General features: G+C 46.5%; 1 protein-coding gene and 1 pseudogene across 3 annotated transcripts in view; one reads left to right on the top strand and one right to left on the bottom strand.

The window, feature by feature from the left end:
- The window catches only part of DBF4B (DBF4 zinc finger B), a 40,473-nt gene that overhangs the window by 12,393 nt on the left and 6,307 nt on the right, over positions 1 to 21,773 (bottom strand). For all 3 annotated transcript variants that reach the window (XM_030800662.1, XM_030800663.1, XM_030800661.1), the window contains exons 2-7: positions 13,429 to 13,583; positions 7,706 to 7,897; positions 6,792 to 6,842; positions 5,313 to 5,400; positions 3,423 to 3,496; positions 721 to 757 (exon numbers count right to left, since the gene is read on the bottom strand). In XM_030800662.1, the coding sequence (XP_030656522.1) occupies positions 721 to 757; positions 3,423 to 3,496; positions 5,313 to 5,400; positions 6,792 to 6,842; positions 7,706 to 7,897; positions 13,429 to 13,583 (597 nt within the window). The remainder of the gene's footprint in view (positions 1 to 720; positions 758 to 3,422; positions 3,497 to 5,312; positions 5,401 to 6,791; positions 6,843 to 7,705; positions 7,898 to 13,428; positions 13,584 to 21,773) is intronic.
- Positions 15,655 to 16,948, top strand: LOC115831571 (annotated as a pseudogene).

Below are 21,773 nucleotides of genomic sequence, written 5' to 3' on the forward strand. Positions count from 1 at the left end.
CAAGCAAAAAGCACCTCAAGCACTCAAGCAAAAAGCACCTCAAGCACCCAAGCAAAAAGCAGCCTTTTCTCCTTTAGCAGCAGCTCTCATTAATTACATTTTGGGGACAATTTCTTCTCTTTCTAATTAACTGAGACAGCTATTAAAATCAATTCCCCTACAGACTTCCTTGAATTTTGAGCATGAGAGAGGTGCCAAGTGACTTTTCTTAGCTCCTCCTTGTGCATGAATAAATGCCACTGAAAGAGCATCTTTGGGAGAAACATCCAGTGGGAGCAACTCTCCTGCTGTCCAAGAGGAACCAGGAGATGGAGTCCATCAGTCTGCCAGTTTGTCAGTTTCGCGGAGTTTGGCAGTTCTGAAAACGGTAGGCAGCTGTCAAACTGCCCACCCCCAAACTGCTACTGAATCAGAAGGAAAAGGATGCTGAACCTCAATCGATGCCCAGGAACAGCCAGAGGACACAGGAGCCAAAGTGTCTGCATGGGGTCTTGGCTCTAAAGGAGAAGCCCCGGCCCAGCAGCTCTGGACTTGTTCTTGGACATGCCTCTCTCGCTCCAGAAACCTGAGGACCAGGCCCTGGAAACACAAACGGGCAAGATAACCTGGACTCGCTTGCTGCCACAGAAAAGTGAGCAGATGCTGCCACAGAGGGAGTCATGGGAAAGTGTTTAGGGAGGGACGGATTGCAATTAGATGAGGAAAAGCTACCACACTGACCTTTCCGTGTTCTTGACTCTGCTGCTGGACATGTTCCCTAAATGGAAAGGAAAAATAGGCTAAGGATGTGAGGAAGCCACGGGGGTCAAGGAACTGGGCCTGATAAGCCAAGTGGCTGCCAGTCTGTCCCACTTTGCTTCCTGCTATTGAGAGGCCTGCAGAACCAGACTCTCGGGCCCTGAGCTGGAGCAGACCTGGGAAAACAACGGCTCCCTCCTTGGCAACACCATGAATAAGGGGGGCACTCGGTGTGTGAATCTTAATGGCAGCTGACTGTGCAGGGAGTGCAGGACAGTACAGAGAGCAAGAACTCTGGAGTCCCAGAGGCCTGGTGGGAACTTCAGCTCTGCCACCTGCAACGTGAAGAGTACCCACCAACCTCATCGCATGTTGGCACAGAATAGATACTCACTAAATGGCAGCTTTATTTTCTAGGTACTGATGCTGTTCCAGGTACCCTATAGGACTAGGATAAAGACGACGACCATTTGCTTTCCTATGTCCTATCTTGTGTACTCTGATTCTGTGGGTCAAAATCAATGTCTAAGCCAAGGTCAAACAAAGCTGATATTAAAAAGTAAATGGAGGCCAGGTGTGGTGGCTCACGCCTGTAATTTCAACATTTTGGTAGGCCAAGGCAGGTGGATTGTTTGAGCTCACAAGTTTGAGACCAGCCTGGGCAGCATAGTAAGACCCTATCTCTAAAAAAAAAAAAAATTAGCCAGGCATGGTGGCACATGCCCGTAGTCCTAGCTACTTGGGAGGCTGAGGTGGGAGGATGGTTTGAGCCCAGGAGGTGGAGTTTGCAGTGAACAGAGATGGTGCCACTGCACTCCAGCCTGGGCGACAGAGCCAGACCTTGTCTCACAAAAAAAGTGAAGTAAAATAAATAAATAAAAGAAAAAAGAGTAAATGGATCTTCTGGTGTATACCTGAAAAATAAGTAAATAAATATAAGATAAATGGAATAAAATTAAAAAATCAGCTTTAGCTGGAGGGCCAGGATGATGGTGGATCCATGACCACCTGTGCCTCTGGGCCCTAAGAAGTTCCAGATTCTCCTCTAGGCCACACCTTGAGGGCAAACACAATCCAAAGAAGCCTCTCACATTCCCTTGCGTATCAGCACATTACACCCAAAACTCACTTCACAGCTAGATATCTACAAAACTAATTTTTTTTTCTTTTTTTTGAGACAGAGTCTCACTCTGTCGCCCAGGCTGGAGTGCAGTGCTGCGATCTCAGCTCACTGCAACTTCTGTCTCCCGGGTTCAAGCGATTCTCCTGCCTCACCCTCCCAAGTAGCTGGGATTACAGGCATGCGCCACCACACATGGCTAATTTTGTATTTTAGTAGAGACAGGGTTTCACCATGTTGGCCTGACTGGTCTCAAACTCCTGACCTCAAGCGATTCACCTGCCTCGGTCTCCCAAAGTACTGGGATTACAGGCATAAGCCACTGTGCCCGGCCTACAAAACTGATTATTAAGTTAAAGTAAAAATGCTGTGCATCTGCATAGAAGGGGGGAGTTTTTGACATATTTGCTTCTATGTGCATAGAGTCCTAGAAACTGTTCACACTGTCAGGAAGGGAGGTCAGTGGTTGAGGAGAAGCTGGAGCAGGGAGAGAATTTTTGTTGTATACCCTTTTGAATTTTGAACAACACAAATTTAACAGCAGCAATGACCCCAACACTCCTAGAGGAGAGGGTGTGGAGAGGGTGTCAGTGTCTGAGTGCTCCATCCACTATTTTTTTAAGTTTTTTTTGAGACAGAATTTCGCTCTGTCGCCTAGGCTGGAGTGCAGTGGTGCGATCATGACTCATGGCAACATGTCTCCCGGGTTCAAGATTCTCCTGCCTCAGCCTCCTGAGTAGCTGGGATTACAGGCATGTGCCACCACGCCCAGCTAATTTTTGTATTTTTAGGAGAGTTGGGGTTTCACCACGTTGGCCAGGCTGGTCTTGAACTCCTGACCTCAAGTGATCTGCCGGCCTCGGCCTCCCAAAGTGCTGGGATTACAGGCGTGAGCCACCATGCCCAGCCGCTCCATCCACTTTGGATATGGCTTGCTAGTTCTGTTAGCTAATTAGCACTGTTAACTAATAGCTATTACTGTTCGTCCTGTGTCTGGATGCCAGGCTGTGGGTAGATCTGTAGATTTAATCCTTCCTCAGATTGAGGCTTGGGTGAAGATACTGTGGCTTTAAACTAGGTTGTGCTCTCCTGATGTGGTACACACAGTTCTAACACCAGCAAAGAATGGAAAACAAACAAGGATTTAGAAGATGGCACCTATTTCAATCACTCCTTCTCACCCCTGCAGTATGCAGACTCATTCCCAGTCTAGAGGCTGTACAGGGGAAGTTCCAGAATAGCAGCCTGGTCAATGCCATGGGCATTTATGAACTTTATCTGGTCCAGAACTACTGTAGGCAGCCCATGGCCCAGGCGGTCCAGGCCACAGGGATGTCTCAGCAGGGTGTGTGCCATGGGACTGCAAGTGCCACAGAGAAGAGAGAAGAAAGGGTGTTGTAAAGCTATGGGCGCTAGGACTGAGGTAAGTAAGAGGCTGCATTCCTCTTCCATCTTTCAGAATGGCCAGGAAGAGATGGTTTGGGCGGGCCATGGATTTACCTAAGTTGTCACTGATTTCACTGAAAACCATCCATTTGTCTTTCAGTTCAGCAGGATGACCTACCTCTGGCTTCTTCGGCTCTTGTTTTTTCACACATAAAGAGGCAAGAGACAGCTGTTGCACGTGCATCATCATTTCTGTGGAGAAGACAGAGGGTTTGTGCCAAAGGCTTCCAGTCTTCACTTACCTAGCACAGCCCCTTCCTAGACTGCAGGACTAAACTCGCTCGGCCAACCCACTGAATCACTCTAGCCTTGCCTGCCACCTTCTGGCTACACATCCCCTCTGCATCTCCTGACAGCGGAGGTTAAGGACTGGGTCCTCTATCCCTGGAACAGCACCTGAGCGGGTGTCATGCTCTTTTGCAGCATTGAATACAACTCATCTTTGAACAGAAGGTGCCTCATGGCTTGCTAAGGACTTTAAGGCACCACTGAAGAGCTGCGGCTGTGAGGGAGGACATGCTGTGTGAACTACTCAGCTGTACCCTCAGGTGAAAGACCAGCAAGGGCTAAACATGCTAGCACTTCTCTAACAGAGAAAGGCAGGGAAGGAGATCAAGTCAGAAGTGGCTGATTTTTCAGTGAGATGAAGCCCTCCACATCCCAGACCAGGAACTTCCCCTGTACAGCCTCTAGACTCCCCTGGAAGATCTTGGTACCAAGGGGTGGGGCAGCACCCCAGTCAGTACCTATGGGCTGTCCCATCTGGACCAATCCCCTAAAAATGGAACAGAGAAAACTCCAGACTCAAGAATGGAGCTGGGTATGAGACCACTCACTGCCAGCTGGTTCAAGACAACTATTCTAGTGTAAACAGGCTGCAAACAGGTTGTTTACGGTGTGAGAAAAGAAGGAGCACAAAATTTACAGCTGAGTAAAACTGAGAGTGGTGGGCCACACTACACACTCTGGTGAGACCATGGACAATTTGCCTAATCCCTTTGAGGCTCAATTTCCTCATCTGTATAATGGGGACAGGACTGTAGTGAGGATTAAATGAGGTAATTCGTAGCACAGAGTCAATACCTGTTAGGTGGCCATGAATTTTTTTTTTTGAGATGGAGTCTTGCTCTGTCGCCCAGGCTGGAATGCAGTGGCGCAATCTCGGCTCACTGCAAGCTCTGCCTCCCAGGTTCAGGCCATTCTCCTGCCTCAGCCTCCCGAGTAGCTGGGACTACAGGTGCCCGCCACCACGCCTGGCTAATTTTTTGTATTTTTAGTAGAGATGGGGTTTCACCGTGTTAGCCAGGATGGGTCTCGATATCCTGACCTTGTGATCTGCCCACCTCGGCCTCCCAAAGTGCTGGGATTACAGGTGTGGGCCACCGCACCCGGCCGAATTTTTTTTTTTGAGACCGAGTCTCGCTCTGTTACCCAGGCTGGAGTGCAGTAGCATGATCTTGGCTGACTGCAACCTCCGCCTCCTGGGTTCAAGTGATTCTCCTGCCTCAGCCTCCTAAGTAGCTGGGATTACAGGCACACACCACCAGGCTCGGCTAATTTTTGTATTTTTAGTAGAGACGGGGTTTCACCATGTTGGTCAGGCTGGTCTCAAACTCTTGACCTCGTGATCCACCCGCCTTGGCCTCCCAAAGTGCTGGGATTACAGGTGTGAGCCACCACGCCTGGCCAGTGGTCATGAATATTAAGATCACTTCTGCCTTTGTAAAACAGGATCATCATACTAGCTGGGGGAGAGCTGTAGCAGGTAACATGAAACGGCATGTTCTAGGGACCTCCTGCGGGATGCCGAGGCCACAGCCTGCACTCTGCAACCTCACCACTTTCCCCCTTCCCCACATCCTCCCACCTTTGTGGATCAACATGGCAGCTGAGTACTTCTGGCTTCCGGTGACCAGAAGCTCACATGACCATGATCCTTCTAAAAGCTGACATTCCTGGTCAAAGTCACCAATTCTCCCTCCACAGGAGCCCAGCACAGAAAGGGTACCATCCACGTGCAGAATCCTCACTCCCCAAGAGCGGGCATTGGTCAGGAGGCTGCTGCTGCCCCCACTGCCTCCTCCACTGATGCTCCCCTGAAATTACAACACAGAGTCAGGTAGAAGCAGAGACTCCCCAAGGCCTGAACGTGAAGGGGACACATAGAAATTGCTTCTGGGAGGTCTGAGTCACCCATGGGAGGGACTGTGGGGAGGCAGGCAGGAGAGAGAGTACAGTGCCCAGAGAGTCCATCCCAACCCCCAGGAAGACATCCTGTCCTCCACATGGCCACACTGGGAGGGGAAGGACCACTGGTCTGCCTATACATTGTGCTCTGGCCACCTCGTGACCAGGAAGGAACAGATGCTTCTGAGAGAGCTGTTCGTTGGGAGGGCCTCTGTGAGGAAAGCTCTCAGCACAGTAAGTACACAACAAACACGGTGACCATCATCCTCATTGAGCATGAAACTATGTTGGCTGCAGATCTTCCCCCTCCACTGGCTCAGTCCAGCAGCACTACATCCCCCATCACAGCCATGTACCCCTCCTGATGTTACTAGCACGACTCTTCTCACAAGATCACCTTAACTCCTCCTCCTGCCACTAAACTTTAACAGCCCTGGATATTCACACAAGAAATAAAGAGTTACTTTTTTTTTTTTTTTTTTGAGACAGAGTCTAGCTCTATCGCCCAGGCTGGAATGCAGTGGCACAATCTCGGCTCACTGCAACCTCCACCTCTCAGGTTCAAGCAATTCTCCTGCTTCAGCCACCTGAGTAGTGGGGACTACAGGTGCGTGCCACCACACCTTGCTAATTTTTCAGTAGAGATGGGGTTTCGCCATGTTGGCCAGGCTGGTCTTGAACTCCTGGCCTCAAGTGATCCACCCACCTCAGCCTCCCAAAGCATGGTGGCTCACGCTTGTAATCCCAGCACTTTGGGAGGTGGAGGCGGGCGGATCACGAGGTCAGGAGATCGAAACTATGGTGAAACCCCATCTCTACTAAAAATACAAAAAAAAAAAAAAATTAGCCGGGCGTGGTGGCGGGCGCCTGTAGTCCCAGCTGCTTGGAGAGGCTGAGGCAGGAGAATGGCGTGAACCCGGGAGGCGGAGCTTGCAGTGAGCCGAGATTGCACCACTGCACTCCAGCCTGGGCGACAGAGCGAGACTCCGTCTCAAAAAAAAAAAAGAAGTCTGGCTTCTGTACCCAGCAGCCCTGTCCCGCCACATCTCACATCCCCACGGTTCTCTTGGTAGGCTCCAGAGTTGGAGGTGGCTCTGGCTTTAACACTTACTCTCTAGGTGAATGGCTAAATAACTTGTCTGAGCCTCCACTACCTGATGTAGAAGAAGGAAATAATGACAATACTACATATCGCAGAGTGTGCATTTTGTGTGGGTGCTTCAGAAGAACCTGGGAAGAAGGGTGAAATCCCTCCCTGTGCTGGAGACCACCTGCTCTGTCCCATCTTGCCCCAGCTCACCTGGTTTCTGATGGCCTTCTGCAGCAGCTCCTTCCCTCTGCTTAGAGGCACCTGATGGGGACAGAAGAGCAGTGAGGTCTGCTGATAGGCCACCTGTGCACTGAAAGATGTTTACACAGGAGCTGGTGAGGGGTTATGTCTTGGGGTTATGTCCCTTGGAAAGCTGGGAGCAGTGACAACTGAGGATTGGTAGAAATGAGAGCCTAGAAAACGTTTAGGAGGTAAAGGTAAAGCCACAGGAAGTTTAGGTCACCCTGAGGTGGCAGCCTGAACGTGGTGGAGAGAAGGGCACTCTGAATTCACTGAGATCCAATTGTTATAAATGTCCTGAGACCCTCTTTAAGAGTCTCTGCACCCTCCAGGAGATAATGAAAGCAAATGTTTCACTTTAGAAATTTTTGCTCGTAGGAAGTCCCATCTGTCATCACAATGCCAACAGTGTATGTTCATGGACATTTTAATATTAAGTTAGACAAAATAAGAATGTAAGCCTAGAGGGGAAAAGCCATGTTCCATTTTAAATCAGACATAACACGTGTATTGTCCAAACTCTTGGCCCTTCATACATGCAAGCAAGGAAGAAGGGAATGGCTGCCTACTCAGGGTACTCCTGCCCAAGCCCAGACCAATCCCAACACATCTTCTCTGGTTTATGAAGACTCTCCCCTGGTTTCTAAACCTCTGACTTTCAAGTCCCATAAAAACTGACATACGGCATAAAAGGGTAGCATGGGGGATAGTATGTTGCTGAGGTGTTTAGATTCAGAGCTATGATAAAATATTCTCAGTCCCTGAATTCAAATGAGAGATTAAATTAATCCAGATGAAATTAAAACCAGAGACTGCCTTAAAAGGCTCACCAAAGCCTACTTCCTTTGTTTACACGGCATACCTTTCCTACATGAGGTTCTTACCGAGTCAACAGGTTTCTGTGAAGGCCTGGGGTGGCTGCCTTTTGGATCAACCATGGCCGATGTTTCCACTCTGACCTTACTGGGGCTAGGGCTAGGGCAGCCTCTGTGGCTTGTTCCACTGCTCTCTGCCTTTACTTCTCTGCGGCTGGACACGATGTAACTTACTTCTTTGCTCAGAAAACCCTCAATTACCTGAAACCAGATCACAGAGGTGGCTGAAAACCAAAAAGCAAATGCAGAATTGTCAATATAAAGAGGCTGGAGAAGGAAATCTTGGCTGCCAGGAGTTCCAGAATCAATGTCTTTAAATAGACTAAATGCAGTTCCGTACCAAGTTCTAAGAAGACATCATCCTGAAATCTAATGGGGTATATACATATATATATATGTGTGTGTGTGTGTGTGTGTGTGTGTGTGTGTGTGTGTGTGTGTGTATGTGTATGCGTGTGTGTGCGTGTATATATATATATGTATATATTACAGGTTTTGTCTCCAAGACTGCTGCCCTGACCCAGTGGCAGAAGGCTGCAAGCTTTGAGTTCTATGAGCAGTTTGAGTTTGCATGCAGCAAGAACACATTGAAAGAGCTGGACAGGATTAAGACTAGCTTGTGTAAGCCATGATTTTTCTGTGTAAGAAACACTGGGGACCAGGTATGGTGGCTCATGCCTGTAATCCTAGCACTGTAGGAGGCTGAGGTGGGAGGATCACTTGAGGTCAGGAGTTCAAGACCTGCCTGGGCAACACAGCAAGATCCTGTCTCTAAAATTTTTTTTTTTTTTTTTAATTAGCTGGGTGTTGTTATGTGCACCTATAGTCCTAGCTACTTGGGAGGCTGAGGCAGGAGCATCACTTGAGCCCAGTAGTTCAGCGATGCAGTGAGCTATGACTGGACCACTACACTCCAGCTTGGGGAGTGAAATCCTGTCTCTAAAAAAAAAAGAAAAAAAAAGGCTAAAATGGCTTATTTTATGTTATACACACTTTACCACTATTAAAAAAATTTAGTTATGAATTGAAAGATTATATTTACCTTTTTTTTTCTTTTCTTTTCTTTTCTTTTTTTGAGACAAGGTCTCACTTTGTCTCCCAGGCTGTAGTGCAGTGGCGTGATCTTGGCTCACTCTAATCTCCACCTCCCGGGTTCAAGCAATTCTCCTGCCTCAGCCTCCCAAGTAGCTGGGACAACAGGTGTGTGCTACCACACCAGCTAATTTTTGTATTTTTAGAAGAGATGGGGTTTCACCATGTTGGCCAGGCTGGTCTGGAACTCCTGACCTCAAGTGATCTGCCCACCTTGGCCTCCCAAAGTGTTGGGATTACAGGTGTGAGCCACCGTGTCTGATCACATCTACCTTTTTTTCGTCACCAGGCTGGAGTGCAGTCATGCGATCTCAGCTCACTGCAACCTCTGCCTCCCAGGTTCAAGCGATTCTCCTACCTCAGCCTCCGGAATAGCTGGGACTACAGGCGCATGCCACCACGCCCAGCTAATTTTTATAATTTTAGTAGAGATGAGGTTTCACCATGTTGGCCAGGATGGTCTCGATCTCTTGACCTTGTGATCTGCCCGCCTTGGCCTCTCACAGTGCTGGGATTACAGGTGTGAGCCACTGTGCCTGGCTGCATCTACCTTTTTTAATACAGCAAAAGCAAATGCTAGAGGGTAGGAGTAGGGCATTATCCCATATAAATATAGGAGATTGTTAATGACCGTACATTCCTCCTCCTATCCCAGTATACCCACTCCTTTGCAATATGACTTTGCTGTTCCTGCCATTAGGAGGTGGGACCTACTTTTTTATGCCCCTCAATCTGACTCGATTGGACCAATAGAACATGTGGAAATTATGATGTGTGGAGTTCTAGAGCCTAGGCCTCAGAGGCCTTGGCTTCCTGCCTCACTTTCTGGGAAGGCTGCCTTGAGACCGCCATGTTCAATCAGCTAGTCTAGCTTATTGCATATAGATATGATAACTGACACAGAGTGCCAGATGTGTGAGTGAGGCCATCTTGGTCTTTCCAGCCCAGGTGACCCTCCAGCTGAATGCAGCCTCAGGAGTGAGCCCTGTTGGAACCACCAGATAAACCACCCAGCCAACCCACAGCATAATGAGAAATAATAAATTGTTGTTTTGGCCAGACACGGTGGCTCACGCCTGTAATCCCAGCACTTTGGGAGGCCAAGGTGGGTGGATCACCTGAGGTCAGGAGTTCGAGACCAGCCTGGCCAACATGGTGAAACTTCGTCTTTACTAAAAGTACAAAAAACAACAACAACAAAAAGTAGCCAGGCATGGTGGCAGGCACCTGTAAACCCAACTACTCTGGAGGCTGAGGAAGGCGAATCGCTTGCACCTGGGAGTCAGAGGTTACAGTGAGCCAAGATCGCACCACTGCACTCCAGCCTGGGCATCAAGAGTGAAACTTTGTCTCAAAATAAATAAATAAATAGAAAATAAATTGTTGCTTTAAGCCCAAGTAGGGTTGGTGTTTTATATAGCAAAGGCTAAATGACAGAAAGGACTAAAAGTTCAAAATGTAATTATGGGCCAGTTTGGTTATATAATCCTCATTCTATCCATCCTCACCACTGAGTTTCTGCAGTCCTGAGTTTCTGGGTTTGACAGCAAAGAGCCTCTCCATTCCAAGCCCTATTCATCCAGTTTCCCCAGTTATTAGTCTCTTTTGGGTCAACCACTATCATGCTGTTTTCTTTTTTTTTTTTTCTTTTTGAGACAGAGTCTTGCTCTGTTGCCCAGGCTGGAGTGCAATGGCACAATTTTGGCTCACTAGAACCTCTGCCTCCCGGGTCCAAGTGATTGTTGTGCCTCACCCTCATGCACTCGGGAGCAGCTGGGACTACAAGTGCATGCTACCATGCCCTGCTAATTTTTTACATTTTTAGTAGAGACAAGGTTTCATCATGTTGGCCAGGCTGGTCTAGAACTCCTGACCTCAGGTTGTCTGCACCTCAGCCTCCCAAAGTGGGATTACAGGCATGAGCCACTGAGCCCAGCCTAAATATATATATGGTTTTTTTTTTTTTTGAGACGGAGTCTTGCTTTGTTGCCCAGGCTGGAGTGCAGAGGCACGATCTTGGCTCACTGCAACCTCCACCTCCCGGTTTCAAGCAATTCTCCTGCCTCAGCCCCCCGAGTAGCTGGGATTACAGGAGCATACCACCACGTGCGGCTAATTTTTGTATTTTCAGTAGAGATGGTGTTTCACCATGTTGGCCAGGCTGGTCTTGAACTCTTGGCCTCAAGTGATCCGCCCGCCTCGGCCTCCCAAAGTGCTGGGATTACAAGTGTAAGCCACCGTGCCCAGCCCCTAAAAGTATTTTAATGGAATCAAATACAACAAATGCTTTTTACTCAAAGTTGTTCACCTGTGTTATTTCTAAACGCTAAAAATTTTTAAGAGTCTAAATGTCCACAGAGCAAGAGTTAAGTAAATTAATAATCCACTCAAAAGAATATTATATTCCCACTGCAAATGATGCATATGAAGGGCAATAATGATAGAAAAATGCTAATGCTTTAAGGTTATGGGTAAAAAATTGATAATAAAAATGTACTAATGCCAGCTGGGTGCTGTTGCTCATGCCCGTAATCGTAACATTTTGGGAGGCTGAGGTGGGGGGATTGCTTGACGCCAAGAGTAAAGACCAACCTGGCCAACATAGCAAGACCCTGTCTCTAAATTTTAAAAAAAAAGTACTCATGATCATAGCTAGAAAAAAATAAGCATTGCCCTGCCCTTTTTTTTTTTTTTTTTTTTTGAGACGGAGTCTCACTCTTGTTGCCCAGGCTGGAGTACAATGGCACGATCTCGGCTCACCGCAACCTCCGCCACCTGAGTTCAAGCAATTCTCCTGCCTCAGCCTCCTGCGTAGTTGGGATTACAGGCATGTCCCACCACACCCAGCTAATTTTGTATTTTTAGTAGAGATGGGGTTTCTCCATGTTGGTCAGGCTGGTCTCAAACTCCTGACCTTAGGTGATCTGCCCACCTGGGCCTCCCAAAGTGCCGGGATTACAGGAGTAAGCCACCGTGCCCGGCAGCTATAATTTTATTTTTCGTAGAGATGAGGTCTCACTATGTTGCCCAGGCTGGTCTCAAACTCCTGGACTCCAGCAATCCTCCCACCTCAGCCTCCCAAAGTGTTGAGATCACAGGTGTGAGCCACCACAACCGGCCATTAAGTTTCCTTTTTTTTTGGCCGGGTGCGGTGGCTCACGCCTATAATCCCAGCACTTTGGGAGGCCAAGGCAGGCGGATCACAAGGTCAGGAGATGGAGACCATCCTGGCTAACACAGTGTCTCTACTAAAAATACAGAAAAAATTAGCTGGGCGTGGTGGTAGGCGCCTGTAGTCCCAGCTACTTGGGAGGCTGAGGCAGGAGAATGGCATGAACCTGGGAGGCGGAGCTTGCAGTGAGCCAAGATGGTGCTGCTGCACTCCAGCCTCAGTGATAGAGCGAGACACTGTCTCAGAAAAAAAAAAAAGAAAAGTTTCTCTTTTTTTTGAGACAGGGTCATGCTGTGCCACCCTGGCTGGACTGCCTCCCAGGGCTCAAGCGAGTCTCATGCCTCAGCCTACTGAGTAGCCAAGACTACAGGCATGTGCCACTGTACCTGGCTAATTTTTGTATTTTTAGTAGAGACAGGGTTTTGCCATGTTGGCCAGGGTGATCTAAACTCCTGGGCTCAAGTGATCCACCTGGCTCGGCCTCCCAAAGTGCTAGGATTACAGGTGTGAGCCACTGCACCTAGCCTTTTTTTGAGACAAGGTCTCACTCTGTTGCCCAGGCTGGAGTGCAGTGGTGCAAGATCTCGACTTCAGCTCACTGTAACCTCCGCCTTTTGGGCTCAAGTGATCCTCCTACCTCAGCCTCCCAACTACAGACATGCACCACCACACCCGCTTAATTTTTTGTATGTTTTGTAGAGACGGGCTCTCGCCATGTTACCAGGCTGATCTTGAACTCCTGGACTCAAGTGATCCGTCCTCCTCAGCCTCCCAAAGTGCTGGGAGTACAGTCATGAGCCACTGTGCCCAGCCTAAGTTTCTAATAAGGAAAAAGATTTATCTTTATTTCTTGAAGGTTATTTATTTATCTTTTTTTTTTTTTTTTTTTGAGACAGAGTCTTGCTCTGTCTCCCAGGCTGTAGTGCAGTGGTACAATCTCGGCTTACTGCAAACTCCACCTCCCTGGTTCAAACAATCCTTCTGCCTTAGCCTCCTGAGCAGCTGGGACTATAGGTGCCCACTATAATGCCTGGCTAATTTTTGTATTTTTAATAGAGACAGAGTGTCATCATTTAGGCCAGGGTGGTCCCGAACTACTGATGTCAAGTAATCCACCTGCCTTGGCCTCCCAAAGTGCTGGGATTACAGGTGTGAGCCACTGCGCCTGGCCAAAAAAATGGTTTATATTTAAAATTGCTTTCGTAAATGTAGTGAGACCAGTGAAAATACCTGGAAACTGCCGGGCGTGGTGGCTCATGCCTGTAATCCCAGCACTTTGGGAGGCCGAGGTGGGCAGATCATGAGGTCAGGAGTTCAAGACCACCCTGGCCAACAAGGTGAAACCCCATCTCTATAAGACTCTGTCTCAAAAAAGAAAATACCTAGAAACCATAATAATCCCTATCCAATGCCTGCTCTACAGCCTGCGAAGGCACATGGCATCACAGGAGAAGAGCAGGTTACCTACCCCACCCAGTTGCTGAATGGCCCCTGTCAAAAACTGGAGATTCTTGCCAGCAGGCAGATCCAAGTAAAAGGACTTTCCCGAAAAGGGATGCTTCCCGGCACCTGGTGAGTTCTTCTGGCATTTTCCTAGACACCTGGAAACTCCTAGCTGAGCCCCTAGAAAACAATAAAGAGGAGCAAAGTAAGAAGCTTGAAAAAGAGAGTCCTGAGGCCAGGTGGCCCTCACTGACAGCTCAGTCTGTGTGCTATAATAGCACAGACTAGACCCTGGGCACACACAGACAGCTGCGAAGCCAATGCCCTTACTCTCAGAAGCTCAGATGTGGTGAAATTGGAACCTTCCAAACAAGATAATAAGCAAACAAGGCTTGCTGACTTCTTCACTTCTTCCTTAGAATCTGAATCTAGGGAAGCCATTTAAGTAAAAAGGAATTAGACAGATCCCCAAACAAGACACTGGGGGGCTGCAGTGAATAGTAAGCTAGGGAAAAGAGGGCCCAGATTCACACGGGGGTGCCAGGCAGGAGGACGCTTTCTAGCTGTGCTGGATGAGTCACTGCCTGCCCTGTTGCCAGTGCCCAGCCCCTAACCAGAGTCAGCAGGGTAACATCATGGCAGTGTTGCCGCCTAGCTTAGGGCGAATATGGATGTGTATTCGAGACAGATAAGAGGGTAAGGGGACAGTGAACTTGTTGGTTCCTGAATGGGCCTACTTCCTAACCTCTCCATTTGGTAACTTAGGTAATTATAACTCAAAAAGACAGCTCTTGAAAAACAACAAGACAAAGAGTGTGTGTGTGTGTGTGTGTGTGTGTGTTGGAGAGCACAGAATGCTGCTGTAAGTGGAGAGTGAATAAGCCCATATTCTAGGGGCTTTGCCCTGTAGTGGGGTCGTTTCCTCCTCTTTTTTTTTTTTTTTTTTTTTTTCCCTTTTGAAACGGAGTTTCGCTCTTGTTGCCCAGGCTGGAGTGCAATGGCGTGATCTCGGCTTATCGCAACCTCCTTCTTCCAGTTTCAAGCGATTCACTTGCCTCAGCCTCCCCAGTAGCTGGGATTACAGGCATGCACCACCATGCCCGGCTAATTTTGTATGTTTAGTAGAGTCAGGGTTGCTCCATGTTGGTCAGGCTGGTCGCAAACTCCCGACCTCAGGTGATCCGCCTGCCTCGGCCTCCCAAAGTGCTGGGATTACAGGCGAGGGCCACCACACCTGGCCTGGGTTGTTTCCTCTTCTATGCAACCTCCAATCCCTAAACTCAATGGAGGGACACACGAGATAGGGCAAAAGCTTTTGATCTTCCTTCAAGGAGCGTGTTACCAGAGTGGCTAATGAGCCAAAGGGACATTTGTGTATAAGAAAACATGAGGCAACTGAAGAAAGCAAGTACTACCAAAGAAACTTTATCTGGTATAGATTGTCTGTCATAATAATGAACCAGATAGGAAAAAGAAAAACCATTAAAGTATAATAAATATTCTCGAAAAGGCTAGGGAGGATACAGGAAACATAAAGCAGGAACAGCAGTTAAAGAAAAGAATTAGGCCAGGTGCAGTGGCTCATACCTGTAATCCCAGCACTCTGGGAAGCCGAGGTGGGCACATTACTTGAGGCCAGGAGTTCGAGACCGGCCAGGAGTTCGAGACCAGTCTGGGCAACATGGCGAAACCCTGCCTCTACTAAAAATAGAAAAATTAGCTGGGCATGGTGGTACACACCTGTAATCCCAGCTACTTGGGTGGCTGAGGCACAAGAATTGCATGATCCCGGGAGGCAGACATTGCAGTGAGCTGAGATCACGCCACTGCACTCCAGTCTGGGTGACAGAGGGAGATTCTGTCTCAACAAAGCAGGGGAAAAAAGAATTAGTTGGAGATAATGGACATGAAAAACATAGTATTTTTAAAATCTTGGCTAGGTGCTGTGTTTCACACCTGTATCCCAGTACTTTGGGAGGCTGAGGCAGGTGGATCACTTGAGATAAGGACTTCGAGACCAGCCTGGCCAACATGGTGAAACCCCGTCTCCATTAAAAATACAAAAAATAACCAGGCGTGGTGGCTAATGCCTGTAATCCCAGCTACTCGGGAGGCTGAAGCAGGGGAATTGTTTGAACCCAGGAGGTGGAGGTTACAGTGAGTTAAGAGTTAAGATTACACTACTGCATTCAAGCCTGGGAGACCAAGCAAGGTTCTGTCTTAAAAAAAAAAAAAAAAAAAAGGCAGATAATAGCAAGTGTCGGTGAGGATATGAGAAACTAGAACCCTCATATGCTTCTGGAGGGAATGTGGAATTGTGCAGTCACATTGGAAAACCATGTGTTAGTTTCTCAAAAGGTTAAACACAGAGTTACCGTATGACCCAGCAATTTTACTCCTAGGTATATCCTTGAGAAATGAAAACAGCCACATGAAAACTTGTAAATGAATGCTTATAGCAATATCAATCATATAGCCAAAAAGTGGAGTCTTTCCCATCTTGCAAGATGATGGGTGAGAAAGCTGAGAAGCCAGATACTAAAGAGAAGAAACCCAAGGCCAAGAAGGCTGATGCTGGTGGCAAGGTGAAAAGGGGCAACCTCAAGGCTAAAACATCCAAGACAGGGAAGCCCCATTGCAACCACAATCCTGTCCTTGTCAGAGGAATTGCAGATATTCCCGATCTGCTATGTATTCCAGAAAGGCCATGTCCAGGAAGAAGTACTCAGCTGCTAAATCCAAGGTTGAAAAGAAAAAGAAGTTTCTTGCAACTGTTACAAAACCAGTTGGTGTTGACAAGAACAGTGGTACTCAGGTGGTTAAACTTCACAAAATGCCTAGATATTATCCTACTGAAGATGTGCCTCTAAAGCTGTTGAGCCACGGCAAAAAAACCCTTCAGTCAGCATGTGAGAAAACTGCAATCCAGCATCACCTTCAGGACCATTCTGATCATCATCACTGGGCACCAGAGGCGAGGGTGGTTTTCCTGAAGCAGCTGGTCTTGGGACTGGACCTCTGGCCCTCAATCAAATTCCTCTACGAAGAACACACCAGAAATTTGTCATTGCCACCTCAACCAAAATTGGTAGCAGCAATGTAAAAATTGCAAAACATCTTACTGGTGCTTACTTTAAGAAGGTGTGGAAGCCTAAACACCAGGAAGGTGAGACCTTTGACACAGAAAAAGAGAAATAGATTACAGAGCAGCACAAGACTTATCAGAAAGCTGTGGACTCACATGTTTTACAAAAAAATCAAAGCTTTCCTCAGCTCCAGGGCTACCTGTGATCTGTGTTTCCCCTGACGAATGGAATTTATCCTCACAAATTGGTGTTCTGAATTTCTTAAGAACCTAATAACTGATAACATTTTGTTTGTGTCTCTTAAAAAAAAAGTGGAAACTCATATGTCCATCTGATGAATGGATAAACAAAACGTGGTATACCCATATAATGGAACACTACTCAACAATGAAAAGGAATGATGTGCTGACACATGGCACCACATGGATAAACTGCAAAAGCATTATGCTAAGTGAAAGAAATCAGTCACAAAAGACTACATATTTTATGACTCTATTTATATGAAATGTCCAGAAGAGGCAAATGTATAGAAACAGAAAGTAGATTAGCAGATGACTAGGGCTGGGGAGTCAGGAGAAATTTGGGAGTGGCTGCTAATGGGTATTCTTTTTTGGAGTGAGAAAAGTGTTCTAAATTGATTGTGGTGATGGTTGCCCAATTCTGTGAACATACTAAGTCACTGAATTGTATGCTTTATGCGGATGAATTGTGTGGTGTGTGAACTATAACTCAAAAAAGCTGTTAAGAAAAAAAAAAAATAGGACAGGTGTGGTGGCTCATGCTTGTAATCCCAGCACTTTGGGAGGCTGAGGTGGGTGGACAATGAGGTCAGGAGATCAAGACCATCCTGGCCAACATGGTGAAACCCTGTCTCTACTAAAAATACAAAAATTAGCTGGGCGTGGTGGCACGTGCCTGTAATCCCAGCTACTTGGGAGGCTGAGGCAGGATAATTGCTTGAGCCAGGGAGTTGGAGGTTTTAGTGAGCCAAGATCGCGCCACTGCACTCTAGTCTGGCGACAGAACAAGACTCCGTCTCAAAAAAAAAAAAAAAAAAAAAAATTTATTTATTTTGAGACGGAGTCTCACTGTCACCCAGGCTGGAGTGCAGTGGCGCGATCTTGGCTCACTACAACCTCCGTCTCCCAGGTTGAAGTGATTCTTCTGCCTGAGCCTCGAGTAGCTGGGATTACAGGCATGCGGCACCAAAGCCAGCTCTAAAAGAAAAACAATTTAAATCTCAATATTTGCACAGTCTCAAAGTATCTTCCTGTAAGATTGTTATTAATTACAGAAGGTAAAACAGTAACTTCTCAGTGGAAAAACCTAGCAGACACCACTTTTAATCAAGGGATTGAAGTTAATGAGATTTATCTTATCTTCATCATGTGCCTCCTGATACCACATACTGGAGATGGGATAACATCACTTCTGTGCCAAAAATGCTTTAGCTGAATTCAATCATGTGGACATACTAAACAAACCCAAATTTAGAGGTGATTTCAAAAGTACTGAGGTCATCAAAGACAAAGAAAGAATGAGGACCTCGTCTCAGGAGGAGACCAACGAGATATAATTAAAAGCAATGTGTAATCTTTTTTTTTTTTTTTTTTTTGAGACAGAGTCTTGCTCTGTCGCCCAGGCTGGAGTGCAGTGGTGCGATCTCGGCTCACTGCAAGCTCTGCCTGCCAGGTTCAAGTGATTCTCCTGCCTCAGCCTCCCAAGTAGCTGGGACTACAGGTGCACACCACCACGCCCAGCTAATTTTTGTATTTTTAGTAGAGACGGCCATGTTGGCCAGGATGGTCTTGATCTCTTGAACTCATGATCCGCCCGCCTTGGCCTCCCAAAGTGCCGGGATTACAGGCATAAGCCATCGTGCCCAGCTGCAACATGTAATCTTAAACCAGGACAAGAACATTGGGGAATAATTGGTAAAATGTGAATGAGATCTATAAATTAGTTAATAATATCAATATTAATTTCCGGATTTTATTTTCTTTCTTTTTTTTGAGACAGGATCTCACTCTGTCACTCAGGCTAGAGTGCAGTGGTGTGATCATGGCTCACTGCAGCCTTGACCTCCTGGGCTCAAGGGATCCTCCCCCTGAGCCTCTTGAGTAGGTGGGACCACGTGCACCACCATGTCACACACCATCATACCTGGCGAATTTTTTTGATTTTCTGTAGAGACGAGATCTCACTATGTTGCCCATTCTGGTCTTGAACTCCGGGGCTCAAGTGATCTTCTCACCTCAGCCTCCCAAAGTGCTGGGATTACAAGCATGAGCCAACATGCCTAGCCCCCTGGATTTTTTTTTTTTTTTTTTTTTTTTTGAGACCAAGTCTTGCTTTGCACCCAGGCTAGAGCACAGTGGCACGATCTCAGCTCAGTCCAACCTCTGCCTCCCAGATTCAAGTGATTCTCCTGCCTCAGCCTTCCAAGTAGCTGGGATTACAGGTGCCTGCCACTACATCCAGCTAATTTTTTTGTATTTTTAGTAGAGACAGGGTTTCACCATGTTGGCTAGGCTGGTCTCGAAATCTAGCTTCAAATGATTCCCCCACCTTGGCCTCCCAAAGTGCTGGGATTACAGGCATGAGCCACCACGACAGGCCTGGATTTTTAAAATTGTACTATTATTACATAGACGTTAATATTTGGGGAAGCTGGGTAAAGAGTAGGAACCTTTGACTATTTTTGAAATTTTTTTATAACTGTGAAATTATTTTAAAATTAAAAACGAAAAGATCTATCCACATCAATAGATGAGCTAAATATTGTTATAACAGTGTGAGCTGGTAAATTAGGTTGAGTAACTCTTCCAGAAGGTATCACAAAGAGATAAATAAATGGACATCAGAGAATTTAAGAAATGCAGAGGATAGGGATAGAATTGTCAACAACACCAGAAGAGTTGCAAAGGCGGAAAAACAATGGAGAGAAGAAAATATTTGAAGAAATAATGATCCAGGCTTCTGAATAAATGTGGAAGATGAATACAAGAACTTCTGTTCTCTCTCCAAATCTCACTAAAGTGACAGAAAAAGAATAAAAATAGATAAAGATACTGGCAAGAAGACAACAGGCAAGAGATGCTACAAAATGTTGGAAGCTGGAAATTAGATGGGTGAGTGAAAAACAGACAGGAGATGAGAGAAGGCTAAATCCTAAGCCAACAAGAAGCAAGCTGATTAGAGCTGAAAGGCCCAATCAGAGGGACCATATAGAGTAGAATGCTAGAATGAAACAGTAGGCTAAAATACCAATTATTTGAAAGCCTTTAAAAGGAATAGACTCTCAGAACCCTCTCCCACCCCAGCAGAAGACTAGAGCTGTGGTTCTTAACTGGGGAGATTTTTCCCCTCAGGGGATACTTGGCAACCTCTGGAAATTTTTTTGGTTGGCACAACTGGGAAGTGGGTGTGCTCCTGGCATCTAGCGGGTGGAGGCCAGGGATGCCACTTAATATCTTATAGAGCACAGGACAACCTCAGAAAACAAAGAATTACTTGGCTCAAAATGTCAATAGTCTTGGGGCTGAAAAAATCCCTGGACTAGAGGAACACTGGGCACAGGTGAAAGCAAAGATAAAGCCCCAGTGAAAACACAGGGGATCAAAAGACTATCTGTATACTGAACAGTAAGACCTACAGATCTCTTGCCCCAGTGAGCTCCCAGAATGCTGACAAGCTTATACTTACCAGACAGAGGTTTGTAGGACTCTTCTCTAGGGAACTGACTAGCCCAAGACAAAAACATACAAACTAGTGACAATTGAGGTCCTTCCCCCGCAAAATTGCCAGGTCCCAGCTTACAGTGAAGTCTATCAAGTTGACAACCCCTTCTCCTCATTCTTAAATATGAATAGGTAAACAAAGATCATCAGACATTTAAAGAAAGTTTCTAACAAGAAATTAGGCTAGACTGGGCGCAGTGGCTCACGTTTGTAATTCCCAGCACTTTGGGAGGCCGAGGCAGGTGGATTACCTCAGGTCAGGAGTTCAAGACCAGCCTGGCCAACATGGTGAAACCCCATCTCTACCAAAAATACAAACAATTAGCCAGGTGTGGTGGCATGTGCCTGTGGTCCTAGCTACTCGGGAAGCTGAGGCAAGAGAATTGCTTGAACCTGGGAGGGGGAGGTTGCAGTGAGCTGAGATCGCGCCATTGCACTCCAGCCTGGGAGACAGAGCAAGACTCTGCCTCAAAAAAAAAAAAAAAAAAAAGAAAAAGGCTAACAAACAGAAAAAAGAAGAGGAAATAGACACAACGTAGGAAGCAGAAGAAAACTAAAAAGAAACAAAAACAGTACAATTAACAACCAGGGAGAGGAAAGGGAATACATTATACCCATTAAGCACAACAAGACACTGTAAGAAACACACAGAAAAGAAAAAGCTCTTGGAAATTTATAAATGTTATAGAAATTAAAAATTCAACAAAAATTGGAGATTAAGTTGTGGAAATTTTCTAGAGAATAGAATGAAAGACAAATAGATGCAAAATGGGAGAGAAAAACAAGAAAATCGGCCGGGTGTGGTGGCTCACACCTGTAATCCCAGCACTTTGGGAGGCTGAGATGGGTGGATCACCTGAGGTCAGGAGTTTGAGACCAGCCTGGCCAACATGGTGAAACCCCGTTTCTACTAAAAATACAAAAATTAGCCAGGTGGCAGGTGCCTGTAATCCCAGCTACTTGGGAGGCTGAGACTGGAGAATCACTCGAACCTGGGAGTCAGAGGTGGCAGTGAGCTGAGATTGCACCATAGCATTCCAGCCTAGGCAACAAGAGCAAAACTCCGTCTCAAATAAAAAACAACAACAACAACAACAACAACAACAACAAAAAACACCGCAAGAAAATCAAAGGAAGAATCTATGAGATCTAATATCCAAACAATAAAAGTTCCAGAAACAGAAAAGAGAAAATAGAAGGGAGAAATATTACAGAAATAATGCTAAAAATTTCCCAGAACTAAAGAAAATGATGTTCCAGATTGAAAGGTACCTGCTCCATAAATGAAAAAAGTCCCACATCAAGACACACTGTCATGGAATTTCAGAATACTGAAGAGAAAGACAGGATTTGACTTACATTGTAGCCAATACTGGAGACCAGCTAATGTAAAAGCCTTCCTATGGGAGCCTCTCTGAACCTATTCTGGTTTGGGGGCTGCCCATTAAAAAAAAATAATAATAAGCTGGGCATGGTAGCTCACATCTGTAATCCCAGCACTTTGGGAGATCAAGGTGGGAGGATCACTTGAGCTCAGGACTTTA

The sequence above is a fragment of the Nomascus leucogenys genome, chromosome 19 (genome assembly GCF_006542625.1).
Source record: "Nomascus leucogenys isolate Asia chromosome 19, Asia_NLE_v1, whole genome shotgun sequence".
In the NCBI taxonomy this organism is placed as follows: domain Eukaryota; kingdom Metazoa; phylum Chordata; class Mammalia; order Primates; family Hylobatidae; genus Nomascus; species Nomascus leucogenys.